This window comes from Schistocerca piceifrons, chromosome 3, assembly GCF_021461385.2.
Source record: "Schistocerca piceifrons isolate TAMUIC-IGC-003096 chromosome 3, iqSchPice1.1, whole genome shotgun sequence".
Lineage (NCBI taxonomy): Eukaryota > Metazoa > Arthropoda > Insecta > Orthoptera > Acrididae > Schistocerca > Schistocerca piceifrons.
In genome coordinates this window covers 890652277-890672796 of record NC_060140.1, presented here as the reverse complement: position 1 = coordinate 890672796, position 20520 = coordinate 890652277, and the positions used below count along the sequence as shown (strand labels likewise).

The 20520-nt window shown below is 42.1% G+C and overlaps 1 protein-coding gene across 1 annotated transcript in view; it reads right to left on the bottom strand.

Annotated features, from left to right (window-relative positions):
- Positions 1 to 20520, bottom strand: part of LOC124789161 — a 189944-nt gene that overhangs the window by 41785 nt on the left and 127639 nt on the right. Inside the window, exons 12-13 of the mRNA XM_047256456.1 lie at positions 18068 to 18239; positions 538 to 673 (exon numbers count right to left, since the gene is read on the bottom strand). Coding sequence (XP_047112412.1) covers positions 538 to 673; positions 18068 to 18239 — 308 coding nt within the window. The remainder of the gene's footprint in view (positions 1 to 537; positions 674 to 18067; positions 18240 to 20520) is intronic.

Genomic DNA, 20520 nt, shown 5'->3' with positions numbered 1-20520 from the left:
CCAACATCTGCATCAAACCAGACAAATATCCTCTTCTTTAACCCTTGTAAATGTAAGTCCTCTGTGGAATTTACAGGACTTGCAATTATTCTGATCATTCTTGTCCTTAGTCCCCTTCCCATCCAATTCCAATATTTTTTAATTGTTTCCATTCAATACCCTATTGATATTCTTCCTTTCAACAGTATTTCTTAAATCTCAAGCCATTCTAATGTCATGCATTGTAAACACTTCCTTGTGGTCTGCACCTAAATACAAGTGCTTAGATGTCTCTCAGCGAAGCTGAGTGACTCATACTTTTTCTATACTACTACTAGTAGTAGTTGTAGTAGTAGTACTACAACTATTACTTGCTTTCTACAATTTTTTCTGATCTCTTTTCCTTTTCAGAGCTCCAAACAGCACCTTGGCTGGAAATACCCATTATCTGTTACTTTTCACTGTTGCTGTTACACATACATCACAATATTCATGTTCATCAGACATTAAAACCATAAATATATATTTACGTAACTTTTTTTGAGCTTTGGTGCTTACCTTAAGAACCCTCTTAACAACTGCAACTTTTGGCTCCCTTAAAGGCAATGCACTGATTCTTGCTTCATCCATACTGCTTATATCACCAATTGTTTTTATCCCCTGCTCTTCAAAATACCTTACAGCATTTCTGGCCCTGAAAGTGATACACACTGCAGTCACAATTTGGTAATGTTAATGAAAATGACAAGATAAATCCAAATAATTTAGCTTTACATCAACTAAATCATTACTCTATTCATACACATATATATCTATTTGCTTAATTTATTTCTGTGGGACATCCACGCAAATGTTACACCGTCATGCAGTACATCAGCTTACGGAATACAATCACCATTAACGAATAACTTGCATCAGAGTGCACATGTCATGCTGTACCAGTTATCATAGGAGTGCAGTACAGCTCACAAGTAGAACCAGTGTATGAGGTGCTACCCAAAACTTCCAAGAATATCCTCATAAAAGTATGGAAACTTACCTCACATCTTCATTTCCACCGTTACATCAAAACAGCCACTTTGCACTTGTCTGTAACAATTGCAGTGATTCTCTCTTTGTTGGAAGCAGTGTTGGAAGTCTACTGGATGAATTGTGTTCTAAATTATTTCACAATATGCTTGAATTTCTTCTATGAAGTCAAGCTGCCAACCTCTCAATTTCATATTCAGGAAGAGGAAGAAATGGCAAGTGGTCAGATCAGGCAAGGTGGGTGGATGGGGGACAGTCGTCATGTTTTTCCGCCCCAAATTCCCTCACAGTAAGTGAACCGTGTGCAGGTACATGATCATACTGCAGCAACCAGTCTTCATTCTCATATATCTTCTCTGTGACTGAGTGACAATATGGAAGAAACTCTTTATCGACAATCATGCGCATGTCACAAAAAGACATTAGCATTGACTTTATACACTGCTGCTTACTTGGTGTGCTTTTTTGAACTACAGAGAGGAAGGTGCCTTCCACTATGAGAACCTCAATTTTGTTTCAAGGTCATAACCTTAGACCAATGACTCACTGGCAGTTATGACCCTGGACTGTAAATTTGGATCAGAGCTGTTATTTTCAGTTCAGGTCACCCCAGATATTGTTGATTGGCATTCAAAAGACCAGGAACAAACTTTGCTAAACTTTGCCTCACATTCAATTCATTAGCAAGAATGCATTGACAAACTCCATACAAAGTTACAATGATTTCACAAATATTATAGACTGTCTGTCTTCTTTCCTTATGGACCACTTCTATCACCTTTGCAGTCACTTCTCGAGTTGTTCATGATGTTGGTTGGCCCAAATGTTTGTCATCGTCCAGAGTCCCAGCTATCATTCAAACCAAACAAACAGTTCTTGCCTGGCTCTTAGCTTGCTCACCACAAGCCTCCCTTAGGATGTGGTGGGTTTCAGCTGAAATTTTGTGGAGCTTGAAACAAAACTTAATGCACATCTTTCATTTTGAAATTTGTGGACACAGTAGAGCAAATATAAAGAAATCAACAACACACCAATGTCAGCACAATGATGCCACATGGTAGCTGACACACACAGTTAGAGGTGCCTAGTGATTTAAGTCTGTACAGCTGATTGGGTGCAGTACTCACATTATTAGAAAATTTGGGTTATATCTAGTACATAAAGACAGTCACTGATTCTGAAGAACCACTGAAGGAACAAAACATTTTGTCACATTATATACATATGAATATTGTATCACACATCAATTCTCTATGAAACAAAGTGAAGGAATTTCCATTCTATGGTGGAGCACGGAAGAGCAGTCACTTGTCTAATTCTGTATTATATGTTGTTAGTGTAATTTTATTTTAACACACTGTTTATGAGAATGATATACAGGGAAATAAATTATGTTCACAGATTTCACCATGAAAACCTGTTCTTGGAATTTTTTAAATAGGTTTTTGCAAGAAATTGATTTTCACTATATCTATAAAGTGCAGCAAATACAGTGACGAATACAAAAAGTTTATCCACTTGTCAGTCTACAGTACAAAATTTGTTTACCATAGCATCCATTCCCTCTATCATAAAAATTAAGCCTCCATGATTCATGTGATAAAACAACAAGAATGAAAAATAAAGTACTATATACCTCTGATAAATGTTCTTATACTCTAAATCTCTTACAGAATATGTAACTACTGTGCTACATCACTGATAACAGCTGTAGTTTATTTCTTTTGTTATTACAAATATGAGATGCATCATAACTTCCTAACCATTTCTCAAGCTGTAGCAATAACATTGGAGTGACCGAAAAAATGCATAGTGTATGAAATAATAAAAATTTGTGACTATAGCAGATTCGGCAACATTTCCATTCAGATTCTTATATTTTTATATTAGATATGGATGACAACATTAGGATTACAAACAAAGATTTGATATGGCTTTTTAGCAGTTCTGTTGTATGCTGGTAACTGATTTTTAAATACGGAAGGGAGGAAGGAAGGAAAATTTGGGCTTTACATCCTGTCAGCAACATGGTCATTAGACATTATGAGTTCTTTTTGGGGACTGATGAGACAGGAAACTGACCCTGTCGTTTTCAAAATAATAACGCTAATTAATTGTGGGAGTGGCACAGATGTCTGAAGCCTGGAGCCAGAGATTGAGGAAGTCTTTCCAGGCCAGCCTCCATATGCCAGAATCACTGGATGACTCAGATGCATACACACTGCATGTTTTGGTCAGCACAGAGAACCAGAAATTTGAACAATAAAAGCCGGTAGAAGAAACTGGAAACAAATGGCATGAGGCTTGCAGATACCCAAGAAAAATAAGCAAAACTATAATAGCAAAGGAAAGTGCATGTGTGTGCGTGTGCATGTGCGTGAAATAATTTGATTACTGTAGCGATTGTGCATTGTTAGTTGCAACAGGCAAAAGACGTGCTTTGTTGCTGCTGCACATTTTAGTGATTCTGGTTAAAATAAACTTACGCTGCAGTGTTGATCTTCAGCACGCCAGTGTAGAAGGGTGCACAGAATCAGCTAAGTGAAAAATGTGTGCAATAAGCACATTTATTTATTTGTAATAGCGGACTTAGGAACTTTCCCTTGTGCAAGACCGCATGTAGAAGATTATGTGCCGATTTAAAGTTCTATATTCGAATATTTTGCTCTTCGCAACTGACTTTTCACTGACTATCACTACAGTTTTGTAGTGTGATATATTGTGAGATTTCGAACATTCACGAGTGCCACGATAAACTGGTACTGTTATTGTCAATTGTAGGCTTAAACTAAATTGTGTTATTTTAAAAAGTTTTCAGAACAATAGGCCTATCTTCATTCAAAACAATTGTTCTCTTATTTCATTGTACAATAATGTGAGAAATACGTGTTTGAGAACTTTTGAACGCTTACAAAAATATATTTTAGCAAGTTCCCGGTACGAGTGATTTGTATATGTAATTTACTTGGTAGCTAATCAACGTTTGTGGTTTACAGTTCGGTCAAAGAATACATCATCTGCGAATTGTCCAAAGCTACCATTGTCCTTTGCATAATCTATGAGCAATTTGTTGCAAATCGGCATTTGTGATTTAGTTACTGTAGTAGATTTTGATATTGTGTTGTTACACCTAGTTTTTGCTTGAAGAGGAGTAGCCCTATATATTACCTCCTTTATTGTGAATTAACTCTGTTTTCAAGTTTGCGAACAATGTTTTACCAAAGTAGTAATTTTTACCACAGTTTTTGTGTGTTGCCTTAATAGAAGTTTCGTTTTTGTATATATGCTTCAGTTGTTATAGCGAATTTGCAACTTTTTAGCTCAACATATTAAAAGACAATCAGAGGTCTTCATTTAAATTTATTCGTTCACTGCCCTGTAATACATTGTGCCAGCCAAAATGCAGCCCCACTGTGAATGCTGTTCTCAAACATGGAATGAATTGGTTGAACTTTGTAAGTGCCTGGAAATCACTCTGACAACCATAAACGATTGGCAGCTGCTGCAAATTGGTGTATCGGAAGAGCTCCCGACAGTTGTGTACCTCTGATACCTGTACCAGAAGTACCGCAAGTACTGTCCTCTCACGTGGATCATGTTTCTCTGCAGAAAGTACAGGACCTGCTGTTACCCACCCACTCGACTGTGAGTTACATGTCAATGGCCCATACAGGCATCGGGTACAGAGTGGACAGGGACTAGGGAGGACTCAGGGCGTTCTACCAACCCCCCCCCTAACCAACAAGTCTGAGGTGCTGTCTTTCACTGAAACTGAGTCAGTGGGACTCACTTCACCTGTTTAGGGGAAACCTTTTTTGTTGTGTGCCAGGAGAAGGCAAACACTAAAAGTAGGGCTTTCTTAAACGTCAGTAGTTCAAAAATATGGTGACTGGTGGTATTCTTTAGGGAAATGGCAGCAAGGGACAGGAAAGGACAGTGTGTATGCTTGGGGGCGACATTCAACATGTTGAAGAGGGCAGCTACTGAGGGAAGAAGGTGCAACTAACTGCATTTTGTGGTGCATGCTGGAATAAATGAAGCCTGCTGTCTGAGCTCCCAGGTCATTCCAGCGACTGGCACAGAAGGTTGTGAAGACCAGCCTTGCGCGTGGAGTTTCAACGAAGCTCACAGTTTGCAACACTGTCCCGAGGACTGATTGTGGCCTTTAGTTCCAAGTCTAGTGAAAGGACTGGCTCAGAGACCTGAAAGGTTCTGTGACAAGCTAGACTGCAACTTCCTTAACTTGTGCCAAGGGTTGATAACTGTAAGGTTCCCTTAAATAGGTCAGGTGTGCACTACACATCACAGGCTGCTACTCAGGTAGCTGACTGTGTGTAGGGTACACACATGGGATATTTAGATTAGGTGAATCTCCATCCAATCCAGGTAATGATAGCAGTAGGAAACACAGAAATATCAGTGTGATATTGATAGAAATGCCTCCCACAGGTGAGAGAATTAAAATCTCGATGGTTAACTGCCAAAGCATCCCCAACAAAGTGCCAGAGTTTGAAGCGCTCAAAAAAGCAGTGAAGCTCACATAAAAGTACATACACAGAGGTGGCTGAAACCTGAAATTGACAGCAGAGAGATTTTTGGGGAAAATCTAAGTGTACATCAGAAGGATATGCAAGTGGGAAATGGAGGTGGTGTATCTGCTGCAGTAGACAAGAAACTCAAATCCACCGAGGTCGAAATTGGAACTGCATGAGAGAGTGTATGGGCAAGACTCAGTATTAGGGGTGGGCATTAGATGATAACTGGATCCATGATGAACTTTAAATTTTCAGTACAGGGAAGCAGCATATTGAGGAACTCTAGCTTAAGTTTAAATGAATAGTTAACTATGCGCAGGTACCTTGAACACAATGACCACCTGAATGTCAAACAGCACCTATTTCGAAAACATTGATCACGTGAAATCCAACTCACACTATTCTCAAATGATATACTGAAAGCTTTGGATCAAGGCAACCAATTAGATGCAGTATTTCTCGATTTCCGAAAAGCATTTGACTCAGCATCGCTCCTACATTTATGGTCAAAAATACAATCACATGGGGAATATGTAGAAGTAGCTTCGGGTGTGCTCCACGGAAGTGAAAGAGACCCTTGCTGTTTGTATTGTACATTAATGAACCTGCAGACAATATTAATAAAAAATGACACTTTTTCAGATGAAAAAAAGAAAGAAAGAAATTCAGTCAGATCTTGACAAGATTTCAACAAGGTGCAGAGATTGGCAACTTGCTCTAAATGTTCAGAAATGTAAACTGTGCACTTAAGAAAACAAAACAAAAATTAGTATCCTATGGCTATACTACAATGAGTCACTGTTAGAATCTGCCTACTCATACAAATACCTGGGTGTAACACTTTGTAGGGATATGAAATGGAATGATCATTTAGGCTCACTCGTGGGTAAAGCAGGTGGGAGACTTTGGTTTATTGGTAGAGTACTGAGGAGGTGCAATCAATCTACTAAGAGACTGCTTACCAATCAATTTTGTGTCCCATCCTAGAATATTGCCCAAGTGTGTGGGGCCCATACCACATAGAACTAACAGGGGATATCGAATGTAAACAGAGAAGGGCAGCACGAATGGTCGCAGGTTTTTTAATCCAGGGGAGAGTGTCACACAGATAATGAAGGAATTGAATCACAGACTCTCGAAGAAAGACGTAAACTATTCCGAGAAAGTCTATTGGCAAAGTTTTAAGAACCGGCTTTAAATGATTATTCTAGAGATATACTAACAACACCCTACGTATCGCTCACACAGGGATCGTGAGGATAAGATTAGAATAATTACTGCATGCACAGAAGCATTCGAACAATCATTCCTCCCACACTCCTTAAAGGAATGGAACAGGATAAACCTTAATAACTGGCACAATGGGAACTACCCTCTGTCAATTCCCTCAAGGTGGTTTGCAGAATATGGCTGTAGATGTAGAATATGAGGTGGCTTATCAAATGTGTGAAAATGCCCAAGAAAAAAAGAAAAAAATCTTTGGATAACTTCATCATAAGACACTTCATTTCTAGGCCTGTCAAATGATTGGCAACTATTGTGAACTGGTGTTTTGGAAGAGCCCCAGAGTCACGTACCCGTCGTACTGCAGTCATTACTTGTCTAGTTGACAGCAAGTTGGGTGTCAATGGAAGATCAAGGTGTACTGTACAGAGCAAACAAGGACAACTAGAGAGTGCCTTTTACTGCCTACAAGACTTCTGTCCTGATGTAACCAAAGAGCTTTGGAGAAAACCACAGTTCACTTGTACGAAAGTTACCCAATCATTCTGTAATCATCGGTGGAGACTTCAGTCATCCAACACTCAATTAGGAAAATTATAATTTTGTTAGTGATGGGTGTGACAAGGTTTTCTGTGGAACATTACCACATGTGTTCTCTGGAAACTACTTAGACCCCCCACTCCTCATGATGTAAATACACTCCTGGAAATTGAAATAAGAACACCGTGAATTCATTGTCCCAGGAAGGGGAAACTTTATTGACACATTCCTGGGGTCAGATACATCACATGATCACACTGACAGAACCACAGGCACATAGGCACAGGCAACAGAGCATGCACAATGTCGGCACTAGTACAGGGTATATCCACCTTTCGCAGCAATGCAGGCTGCTATTCTCCCATGGAGACGATCGTAGAGATGATGGATGTAGTCCTGTGGAACGGCTTGCCATGCCATTTCCACCTGGCGCCTCAGTTGGACCAGCGTTCGTGCTGGACGTGCAGATCGCGTGAGACGACGCTTCATCCAGTCCCAAACATGCTCAATGGGGGACAGATCCGAAGATCTTGCTGGCCAGGGTAGTTGACTTACACCTTCTAGAGCACGTTGGGTGGCACGGGATACATGCGGACGTGCATTGTCCTGTTGGAACAGCAAGTTCCCTTGCCGGTCTAGGAATGGTAGAACGATGGGTTCGATGACGGTTTGGATGTACCGTGCACTATTCAGTGTCCCCCCGACGATCACCAGTGGTGTACGGCCAGTGTAGGAGATCGCTCCCCACACCATGATGCCGGGTGTTGGCCCTGTGTGCCTCGGTCGTATGCAGTCCTGATTGTGGCGCTCACCTGCACGGCGCCAAACACGCATACGACCATCATTGGCACCAAGGCAGAAGCGACTCTCATCGCTGAAGACGACACGTCTCCATTCGTCCCTCCATTCACGCCTGTCGCGACACCACTGGAGGCGGGCTGCACGATGTTGGGGCGTGAGCGGAAGACGGCCTAACGGTGTGCGGGACCATAGCCCAGCTTCATGGAGACGGTTGCGAATGGTCCTCGCCGATACCCCAGGAGCAACAGTGTCCCTAATTTGCTGGGAAGTGGCGGTGCGGTCCCCTACAGCACTGCGTAGGATCCTACGGTCTTGGCGTGCATCTGTGCGTCGCTGCGGTCCAGTCCCAGGTCGACGGGCACGTGCACCTTCCGCCGACCACTGGCGACAACATCGATGTACTGTGGAGACCTCACGCGCCACGTGTTGAGCAATTCGGCGGTATGTCCACCCGGCCTCCAGCATGCCCACTATACGCCCTTGCTCAAAGTCTGTCAACTGCACATACGGTTCACGTCCACTCTGTCGCGGCATGCTACCAGTGTTAAAGACAGCGATGGAGCTCCGTATGCCACGGCAAACTGGCTGACACTGACGGCGGCGGTGCACAAATGCTGCGCAGCTAGCGCCATTCGACGGCCAACACCGCGGTTCCTGGTGTGTCCGCTGTGCCGTGCGTGTGATCATTGCTTGTACAGCCCTCTCGCAGTGTCCAGAGCAAGTATGGTGGGTCTGACACACCGGTGTCAATGTGTTCTTTTTTCCATTTCCAGGAGTGTATATTGGCCGGCCGCAGTGGCCGTGCGGTTCTGGCGCTGCAGTCTGGAACTGCAAAGCTGTTACGGTCGCAGGTTCGAATCCTGCCTCGGACATGGGTGTGTGTGATGTCCTTAGGCTAGTTAGGTTTAAGTAGTTCTAAGTTCTAGGGGACTTATGACCTAAGATGTTGAGTCCCATAGTGCTCAGAGCCATTTGAACCATTTTTTGTAAATATATTGGATCTAATGACAACAAACACACCTGACCTCATTGAGCACATCCACATCAAAACTGGTATCAGTGACCATGACAACTAAAACAAGTGGAAAGACATATATGTTCAGTAATGAAGGAAAAGATACATTGCTACTTACTGTAAAAAAAAAGACGTGAAGTTGCAGAACAAGTAAAAGATACTTACACAAAGCTTTCAGCCACAGCCTACACACACACACACACACACACACACACACACACACGATCGCCAACTCCAGCAGCTTGGCCTTGCTTCTGTGTATGAATGGTGAGTGTTTCACTGTTTCTCTTTTGCCGATAAAGGCTGTGGCTGAAAGCTTTGTCCAAGTTTCTTTTAATTGTGCCTGTCTGCAACTTAACACATCATCTTTACAGTAAGTAACAATATATCTATGCCTACAGAGTTGATATTCCTACCTGGAGTTTCCATCAGATGTTCTGTAAAGTAGATAGAAAAGCAGTAGGGTCACGTCTGAATGAGGAAAGGAGCCTGTAAAGGATGTAGGATGTATCACCCAAGTTTACAAGAACAGTTGACCCACACACTGGACAGACATGTTCCTAGTGGAACTGGTCATAATGAGAGGGACTCTCGATGTTTTACAGTCACTGTACAGGGTGTATACAGGGACAAGGAAAAAAAGTTCCTGGATTTCCCGGTTGAAAATACACTTTCTCCAGGGTGAACATACACTTTTCCCATGTTAAGTGATAGTATGCTTTTCATCGGCATCTACATCTACATCTACATCTACATCTACATTGATACTCCGCAAGCCACCCAACGGTGTGTGGCGGAGGGCACTTTACGTGCCACTGTCATTACCTCCCTTTCCTGTTCCAGTCGCGTATGGTTCGCGGGAAGAACGACTGTCTGAAAGCCTCCGTGCGCGCTCTAATCTCTCTAATTTTACATTCGTGATCTCCTCGGGAAGTATAAGTAGGGGGAAGCAATATATTCGATACCTCATCCAGAAACGCACCCTCTCGAAACCTGGCGAGCAAGCTACACCGCGATGCAGAGCGCCTCTCTTGCAGAGTCTGCCACTTGAGTTTATTAAACATCTCCGTAACGCTATCACGGTTACCAAATAACCCAGTGACGAAACGCGCCGCTCTTCTTTGGATCTTCTCTATCTCCTCCGTCAACCCGACCTGGTACGGATCCCACACTGATGAGCAATACTCAAGTATAGGTCGAACGAGTGTTTTGTAAGCCACCTCCTTTGTTGATGGACTACATTTTCTAAGCACTCTCCCAATGAATCTCAACCTGGTACCCGCCTTACCAACAATTAGTTTTATATGATCATTCCACTTCAAATCGTTCCGTACGCATACTCCCAGATATTTTACAGAAGTAACTGCTACCAGTGTTTGTTCCGCTATCATATAATCATACAATAAAGGATCCTTCTTTCTATGTATTCGCAATACATTACATTTGTCTATGTTAAGGGTCAGTTGCCACTCCCTGCACCAAGTGCCTATCTGCTGCAGATCTTCCTGTATTTCGCCACAATTTTCTAATGCAGCAACTTCTCTGTATACTACAGCATCATCCGCGAAAAGCCGCATGGAACTTCCGACACTATCTACTAAGTCATTTATATATATTGTGAAAAGCAATGGTCCCATAACACTCCCCTGTGGCACGCCAGAGGTTACTTTAACGTCTGTAGACGTCTCTCCATTGACAACAACATGCTGTGTTCTGTTTGCTAAAAACTCTTCAATCCAGCCACACAGCTGGTCTGATATTCCGTAGGCTCTTACTTTGTTTATCAGGCGACAGTGCGGAACTGTATCGAACGCCTTCCGGAAGTCAAGAAAAATAGCATCTACCTGGGAGCCTGTATCTAATATTTTCTGGGTCTCATGAACAAATAAGGCGAGTTGGGTCTCACACGATCGCTGTTTCCGGAATCCATGTTGATTCCTACATAGTAGATTCTGGGTTTCCAGAAATGACATGATACGCGAGCAAAAAACATGTTCTAAAATTCTACAAGAGATCGACGTAAGAGATATAGGTCTATAGTTTTGCGCATCTGCTCGACGACCCTTCTTGAAGACTGGGACTATCTGTGCTCTTTTCCAATCATTTGGAACCCTCCGTTCCTCTAGAGACTTGCGGTACACGGCTGTTAGAAGGGGGGCAAGTTCTTTCGCGTACTCTGTGTAGAATCGAATTGGTATCCCGTCAGGTCCAGTGGACTTTCCTCTATTGAGTGATTCCAGTTGCTTTTCTATTCCTTGGACACTTATTTCGATGTCAGCCATTTTTTCGTTTGTGCGAGGATTTAGAGAAGGAACTGCAGTGCGGTCTTCCTCTGTGAAACAGCTTTGGAAAAAGGTGTTTAGTATTTCAGCTTTACGCGTGTCATCCTCTGTTTCAATGCCATCATCATCCCGTAGTGTCTGGATATGCTGTTTCGAGCCACTTACTGATTTAACGTAAGACCAGAACTTCCTAGGATTTTCTGTCAAGTCGGTACATAGAATTTTACTTTCGAATTCAATGAACGCTTCACGCATAGCCCTCCTTACGCTAACTTTGACATCGTTTAGCTTCAGTTTGTCTGAGAGGTTTTGGCTGCGTTTAAACTTGGAGTGGAGCTCTCTTTGCTTTCGCAGTAGTTTCCTAACTTTGTTGTTGTACCACGGTGGGTTTTTCCCGTCCCTCACAGTTTTACTCGGCACGTACCTGTCTAAAACGTATTTTACGATTGCCTTGAACTTTTTCCATAAACACTCAACATTGTCAGTGTCGGAACAGAAATTTTCGTTTTGATCTGTTAGGTAGTTTGAAATCTGCCTTCTATTACTCTTGCTAAACAGATAAACCTTCCTCCCTTTTTTTATATTCCTATTAACTTCCATATTCAGGGATGCTGCAACGGCCTTATGATCACTGATTCCCTGTTCTGTACATACAGATTCGAAAAGTTCGGGTCTGTTTGTTATCAGTAGGTCCAAGATGTTATCTCCACGAGTCGGTTCTCTGTTTAATTGCTCGAGGTAATTTTCGGATAGTGCACTCAGTATAATGTCACTCGATGCTCTGTCCCTACCACCCGTCCTAAACATCTGAGTGTCCCAGTCTATATCTGGTAAATTGAAATCTCCACCTAAGACTATAACATGCTGAGAAAATTTATGTGAAATGTATTTCAAATTTTCTCTCAGTTGTTCTGCCACTAATGCTGCTGAGTCGGGAGGTCGGTAAAAGGAGCCAATTATTAACGTAGTTCGGTTGTTTAGTGTAACCTCCACCCATAATAATTCACAGGAACTATCCACTTCTACTTCACTACAGGATAAACTACTACTAACAGCGATGAACACTCCACCACCGGTTGCATGCAACCTATCCTTTCTAAACACCGTGTGTACCTTTGTAAAAATTTCGGCAGAATTTATCTCTGGCTTAAGCCAGCTTTCTGTACCTATAACGATTTCAGCTTCGGTGCTTTCTATCAGCGCTTGAAGTTCCGGTACTTTACCAACGCAGCTTCGACAGTTGACAATTACAATACCGATTGCTGCTTGGTCCCCGCATGTCCTGACTTTGCCCCGCACCCGTTGAGGCTGTTGCCCTTTCTGTACTTGCCCAAGGCCATCTAACCTAAAAAACCGCCCAGCCCACGCCACACAACCCCTGCTACCCGTGTAGCCGCTTGTTGCGTGTAGTGGACTCCTGACCTATCCAGCGGAACCCGAAACCCCACCACCCTATGGCGCAAGTCGAGGAATCTGCAGCCCACACGGTCGCAGAACCGTCTCAGCCTCTGATTCAGACCCTCCACTCGGCTCTGTACCAAAGGTCCGCAGTCAGTCCTGTCAACGATGCTGCAGATTGTGAGCTCTGCTTTCATCCCGCTAGCGAGACTGGCAGTCTTCACCAAATCAGATAGCCGCCGGAAGCCAGAGAGGATTTCCTCCGATCCATAGCGACACACATCATTGGTGCCGACATGAGCGACCACCTGCAGATGGGTGCACCCTGTACCCTTCATGGCATCCGGAAGGACCCTTTCCACATCTGGAATGACTCCCCCCGGTATGCACACGGAGTGCACATTGGTTTTCTTCCCCTCTCTTGCTGCCATTTCCCTAAGGGGCCCCATTACGCGCCTGACGTTGGAGCTCCCAACTACCAGTAAGCCCACCCTCTGCGACTGCCCGGATCTTGCAGACTGAGGGGCAACCTCTGGAACAGGACAAGCAGCCATGTCAGGCCGAAGATCAGTATCAGCCTGAGACAGAGCCTGAAACCGGTTCGTCAGACAAACTGGAGAGGCTTTCCGTTCAGCCCTCCGGAATGTCTTTCGCCCCCTGCCACACCTTGAAACGACCTCCCACTCTACCACAGGTGAGGGATCAGCCTCAATGCGGGCAGTATCCCGGGCAACCACAGTCGTAGTCCGATCAGGGGATGCGTGGGACGAGCTGGCCGTCCCCGACAAACCCCCATCCCGACCCCCACAGTGATGCCCATTGGCAACAGCCTCAAGCTGTGTGACCGAAGCCAACACTGCCTGAAGCTGGGAGCGAAGGGATGCCAACTCAGCCTGCATCCGAACACAGCAGTTGCAGTCCCTATCCATGCTAAAAACTGTTTTGCTAAGAACGTCTGAACTAATCTACAGAGAGCGCAAACAAATCGACAAAATTTAAACGGTTATTAAAATACAAGATTGCCTAGTAAATGCAGTAATGCTGCTACTTGCGCACTGCTGACACTGCTCGGCGGCGGAAGGAGACTAAGCGAAATTACACTATCCAGGTACTAAAACACGATGCTACAACTCTCAAATACTATAATACGCCCGAAATTTATGAATTACACAATGCAAGTACCAAAAACACGCAAAGAAATTAAGAATTAAACTATGTAACAAATGAGTGAGCTAGGAGTATACGACTTGCTGCTGCAGCTGCTTATCCAACGGCGGCAGGGAGCACACTGACTGCGACCAACCGACACTGGCCGTTCAAAACAAAACAGTAGACAAACGACTACGCTAATTTACACTATTCAGGTACTAAAACGCGATGCTACAACTCTCAAATACTATAATACGCCCGAAATTTATGAATTACACAATGCAAGTACCAAAAACACGCAAAGAAATTAAGAATTAAACTATGTAACAAATGAGTGAGCTAGGAGTATACGACTTGCTGCTGCAGCTGCTTATCCAACGGCGGCAGGGAGCACTGTAATACTTATCAATCTTTTGAATGTTTATGGTTTTATATGCCAAAGTAGAATTTCCCGGCACTTTAGAAAACGAAACTAAGGGGGGAAAAACACGTTTTGGAAAGATTTTTGATGTGCAGCAACATGTACGCTGCATATTTTCGTGTTATGAAGATATAAATTAGAATTCCACCATACACCGTATGTTAGCTTTCAAGCATTGAAATCGAGATTGCGACGCGCTTTTGTATGCCAGTCATAGCTCATGTCACGTGATCTCGCCAGCCGAAGACAGCATAGGACATGTGATGTAGCCAGCCAATAGCAAGATCACTCTTAAGTATCGGGAAAACAAAAATAGGAAAAGTTAATGGTTTAAATTAATATACATAGTGTTGCTACAAGAAAAACAAAGCTTTCACATATAATCTTGGTCTCTAAGATTAACAAGCTGCAAGAGCTGCTAAGTTTCCACATATAATGTTGATCTTTTTGCGCGTGTTACACTTTCACATATATCACACAAATGTGCCAGTAAAATTTTTAATAAGGACGTAAATTTCTGGTCTTCTCGGCTCGAAATTCTTCTAGATGGTCGTCCTCAAAGAGTTGATTTTTAATTGATAGTCATACGCTATGTGATTTAAGAAATTCATCGTACATTCTCGCACATTGTTCATCTTGTGTACACGTAAATTTACTTTGAAAGTAACGCTTTTCAAACAACCATTTGCAATATTTTCCCGTGACCTGTTAGAAACTGATACATTTCAGCAGTTGCCGGAGAGCGCCAGATAACAGGCGCCACTGCTCATGCGCAGCTACGATGACGCAGGAAGCTCGTATGTTCGTACGTGTAAAACATTAAAAGATCTTGCAGTATGTAACAAAAGAAACAAGACATCAGAGGATACTTCAAGAGCACCGGAATTTTGTGAACCATACTAAAATGCATAATTCGGCTTAAAGTGCAAATTCGTATGTCCAGATTCGGATTAAATTTTCTTGAGTACCAGTACTGTCTGTCACGTCACGCTCATCGGAAGCAATTTGTTGTTAGGAAGCATTGCATAGTCTTCCTAAAGCCTTTGACACACTTTGCTGTTGGCAGATGCTTGTATGAGCACTATGTTTTGCTGTTGTATACGGTGCATTTCCTTTGCGACTTAAGTTTTATTTTCGTTTTTTTTTCCTCTGGTTCATGTTTTGTTGCTGTAGTATTATTCCGCAAAAGTGGGATACAGTAATATACTTTGTTGGAGTATTGATTCTTACCAGTCAAAAATCACAAAAAATTAACTGAAAACTAAAACAATAATAGACGCCCGGAATTCTAAAAAATTCCTGGGTTTTTCCCGGATGAAAAAATACCCGGGTTTTTCCCGGATCTCCCGGGTCGTAGACACCCTGCTGTAAAGAAACTTCTAAAGCAACAGAGACTACTGCATAAGGCTATAGTTAGAGATACACTGAATGAAATGTGTTTGGCTGTCAAGAGGGTAATGCTTGAAGCATTCAGAGCCTACCACAGCAGAATATTGTCAAATGAGCTTTCACAAAACCCAAAGAAATTCTGATCTCATGGATAAGATGGGGGGTGAAATTAAGGTAACAAAACAAAAGCTGGAATGCTCAACTCCATTCCCAAATTTTCATTTACCAAGAAAAACCCAGGAGAACTGCCCCAATTTAATCCTTGTATCCCTGAAAAGATGAACAAAATAATTATTAGCATTACTGCAATTGTTAAAAGTGAACAAAGCGCCAAGGCCCGATGGAATCCTTATCAGATTCTATACTGAATTTTCAGCAGAGTTTGCCCCTCTTTTACCTATAATCTATTGTAGATACCTCAGGGGGTGGGGGACCTGCCCAGTAATTGGAAGGAAGCACAGGTCACACCCGTTTACAAGACAGATATTAGAAGTAATCTATGAGACTACTGCCTAATATACTCGACATTGATTTGTTGTAGAATTTTAGAATTTTCAATTTTAAAAAAATGCAGTTCTCTAACAGAATGTCCTCCATGCCAACCAGCATGGATTCAAAAAATCATCATCATATGAAACAAAATGCACTTTTCTCACACTAGTGTGGCCCATTCTAGAAAATTTCCAAGTATGTGGGACCCCCACCAAATCGGCGTAACACAGGATACTGAATGTATACAGAGAAGGGCAGCGCAAATAGTCACATTTGACGACCCTTGGTAGAGTGTCACAGAAATGGTGAAGAAATTGAAACGGCAGACTCTTGAAGATAGATGTAAAGTATTCAAGAAAGCCTACTTACAATGTTTCCAGAACGTATTTTAAATCACGATTCTAGGAATATACAACAATCCCCTACTTATCGCTCACATAGAGATCATGAGGACACGATCAGATTAAGTACCTCTGTGTGTGCTGTAATTAAACTATTATTCCTCCTGTGCTCAGTAAATGAATGGAACGGGAACAAACCCTAATAAATGGTACAATGGGACAGACCATCTGCCATGCACTTCACAGTGGTTTGCAGAGTATAGATGCAGACGTAAGGCACTTCACTACACTTCGGAGATCACCCAGTATTTTGGTTTCTAAACACAATGGTGACCAGCCAGAGCCACAGCAGGTAGGCATTTGCCTTGTCTACAATATACTCTGACCACTGCTGCCTTCATGCAGCTGACCAACCGATCATCACCTGGTAATGACATACATTTAGGCAATCCCATCAGTCTGCCTGATTTTAATCATAATCGGTATCACCTTAGATTTCTTGTGATGAAGCGAGGTCTGGTAGGGCGATCTGATTCAGGGTCCATCCAGCCCTTAAGAGGCTAAATGAGGAGCTGCTCAAATAACAAAGGAGTGACATCATCAGGATTCTTCCACTGACAATAACAGCTGGAAGAATTGGTGGGACACTGATAACATGTGCCACAATTGTAGATCACTCCACAGTGTCTTGTAGGCAACAGTTGGGTAGTTGAAACTGGCATGTGAGTTAATTTGAAGTGGTTTTACTTTCTTTCATAGTGATAGATACTGTAGCAAAATGACTGCAACTATGTCCCAGTTACATGTATTAGTAGCCTATATGTAAATGTCAATGCCACAGCCTACAAGGACGATAAATCCTCTAAGCAAAAACTATTATGTGTGGTTGATCATCTCGGAGCAGGAAGGTATGTAACAACTGTGCTCCATTCTTAGCCCAATAAGCTTCATTTCCTTCCATAAAGTGTATTTGGCACGAGAGGTCCCATGATAAAGTTGATTTGACTGCCCAAAACTTGTTGTAAAGTTGGTTACCTCGAATCACTCTTTTCCTCCCATTGACATTCATCACTTTAATTGACAGTCAGATACAGAATGCTAAGGGATGGCATGAGGCATCACAGTACTTTATCTAGACATGATATGGTTGCTTTATCAGTTGAAACATTCTTGTTACTTAAATAGAACTTTATTAAAGGTAAATATGGGTTATGTATACTACAAAATCCTAGTTTGGTCAGTAGGGAGTCAAAGAGAATAGAGTCAAGAGCTTCACTGAGATCACACAGTGCCACTTCCCTTTCTCATGTGTCTACCTACCTTCACAACCCACAGTAAAATTCCTTTGCTTACATGACAAAGTCAGGAAGTTGGTTTCTTTGCAGATTACAAAGGAGGAGGGGATGGGGGGTGGTGATTTCATGTAAATAAAATTTTGTAATATGTTCACTATTTACCAATGTTATACTTACCATGTAGGTGCCACCACAAATTTCACAACTTCTTCAACAGGGTATGTACAACCAGCTAAGCTGGGCCAGATTGGGGACTGACTGTCCAGAAGGCTAGTATCCTCTTCAACATTTTCAGAATAATCTCTTAAATCTTCCAGATCTACGGCAAGCTGGTCCTCTGACTTTTCATCTACAAGAGAACAAAAATTCAGGTGGGGGGAAAAGGAACAAACAACATATAACAGAAATAAAATACACTAAAACCCAATTAATATGTATTATAGCATTTTAATAAGATGGACGTTAGTCTGGGGCTTGATACTGTTCTGTTACGAGAATTGCAACCCAGAATGTCATAAATGACCTACAATCAAACTTGAGCAAGGATCCACTGTCAATATGATAAGTCATGTCTCTCAGTAAATTTTGCAAGTATTTTTCATCTTTCTCTTCTTTACGTACCAAAGAAAAATGATCACGTTAACAATCCTACTCCAAGAAAGGTACAAGGTGGAAGAAGCTTGAAAGAAATACAAAAGTGGCACTGAATTTAATACCAAGGAAATAAGGTAATGATGCAGAGCTGAGAGCAAATTGTTTCTTCTTGTTTACTGCGTCTCATTACTGGTTTTCCACTCATCCTTATGATATTGCACCTCCAGTGACCTATTGCCTGGATGTTATTTTCAAATTCCACCTTTGCAGGCAATCAAACTACGCGATGCAAGCAACACACAGAGCACATACGACAGGGTTAATACGTGAATACTAAATCATATACAGCAACTTATTAGTGTCAGTGCATCATTTCATGTTCCCAAGAATTTGTGATATTCACATGTAATAAAAATTATGTCACCATGGACAACAACATAAACAAATGATATTATCTGTACCAATAATTAAGCCTATGGTAAAATGAAAACAGTGAACAAACACAGGTCAAGTTTTACATAACTACACTTAGGAAGAACTAAAAAGTAATCATAACTCTTTTACTGTATTTTGCAGCCATGGCTCTCACAGATAGTCTTATAAGTGGTTTCAACTTTTTAGAAAGCCATCATCAGCTCAAATGGAAACATCAAATAACTCGTCAAAATACAACGATGTCAAAACCTGTTATGGTACCATTTTTGTGAGCCAAGTTGGAAGAATACAATATAATAATTTTATTTACAAGATTATCACTGTTTTTATCTTAGACATTTCCCTTACGATAAGTAAAATAAATATGAGTTCACGAAATTGTCCACTACAGTCACCATCATGAAAGTAGATGACTCAAAGTCACATACATTACGCCCTGTTTCATCCCAGGCCCTGCAGAGCTGCCATGTAGGGTATCGGCTGGTCAGTCTTTACAATTTGCTACTTCCTTGTTCCACGAATTATTTTACAGCAAGTTACGAGTGACACAGAAGTGCAGTTTCCTGTTCAGAGAACAGTTGCTAGCTCCATTCTTCTTGGTGTGTTCCAGCAATGAATGATCCTTAGTCAACAAACTAAATATGTATTACCTGACATCCTAAAGATTTCAGCAAACTTAGTCATGATGAAGCAGCTAGATGCAACATTAACTTTAACAAAGTATAGAAACAGACAGTAAAAGCATGTCGAGTCAGAGAGGGAGGAGGAGAGAATTTATGAGGGGTCGGAATCATCTGTTATTTGCCTTCTAGAAGACACAGGTTTTAGGTTAAGAAAAAGTAACAAGGGACATAAATTTCTGATGGGATAAAAGGACTCTGCCCTCTCAGAGCTATATTTCATTGGAATTTGCATTTACAGCATACAAGGACAATAGGTCTGTGGTTTATCTGAATAAAACTAGGTTTCGCAAAACCATATTAATGAATACGAGGGCGGTTCAGAAAGTAACCTCCGATTGGTCACAGTGCGGGTTGTGGGGGGGAGTAGCGACGCCATCTGTGCGTTCACGCACTCAACAGGTCAGTCGGCATCAAGCCGTGGTCGAGTGAACGTCGTACCTGCGCTAGTTTAGTTTTTGTGGCAGTTTGAAATGTGTGCTGCAATAGAAAACCCCGCCAAATGTGAAGTGCGTGCTGTCATATGGTTTTTTACAGCCAAAAGATATTCTGCAGCAGCTATTCATCGTGAGCTTTGTGCCGTGTACGGACCAAGAGTTATGAGTGAAGGAGTTGTCCGTGAATGGGTACGTTTATTTAAAAGTGGACGAGAAAACGTTCATGATGAAGAGAGGAGTGGTAGACCATCATTGGTGACTGACGAACTCGTTCAGACAGTTGATGCAAAAGTTCGTGAAAATCGACGTTTCTCAATGTCGGAGTTGTCTACTGGTTTTCCACAGATTTCTAAGACTCTCTTGTACGAGATAGTGACAGCAAGATTCTGTGCACGATGGGTGCCCAAAATTCTTACCGACCACCACAAAACTCAAAGAATGGCCTCTGCATTAGACTTTCTGTCACGTTATGAGGACGAAGGAG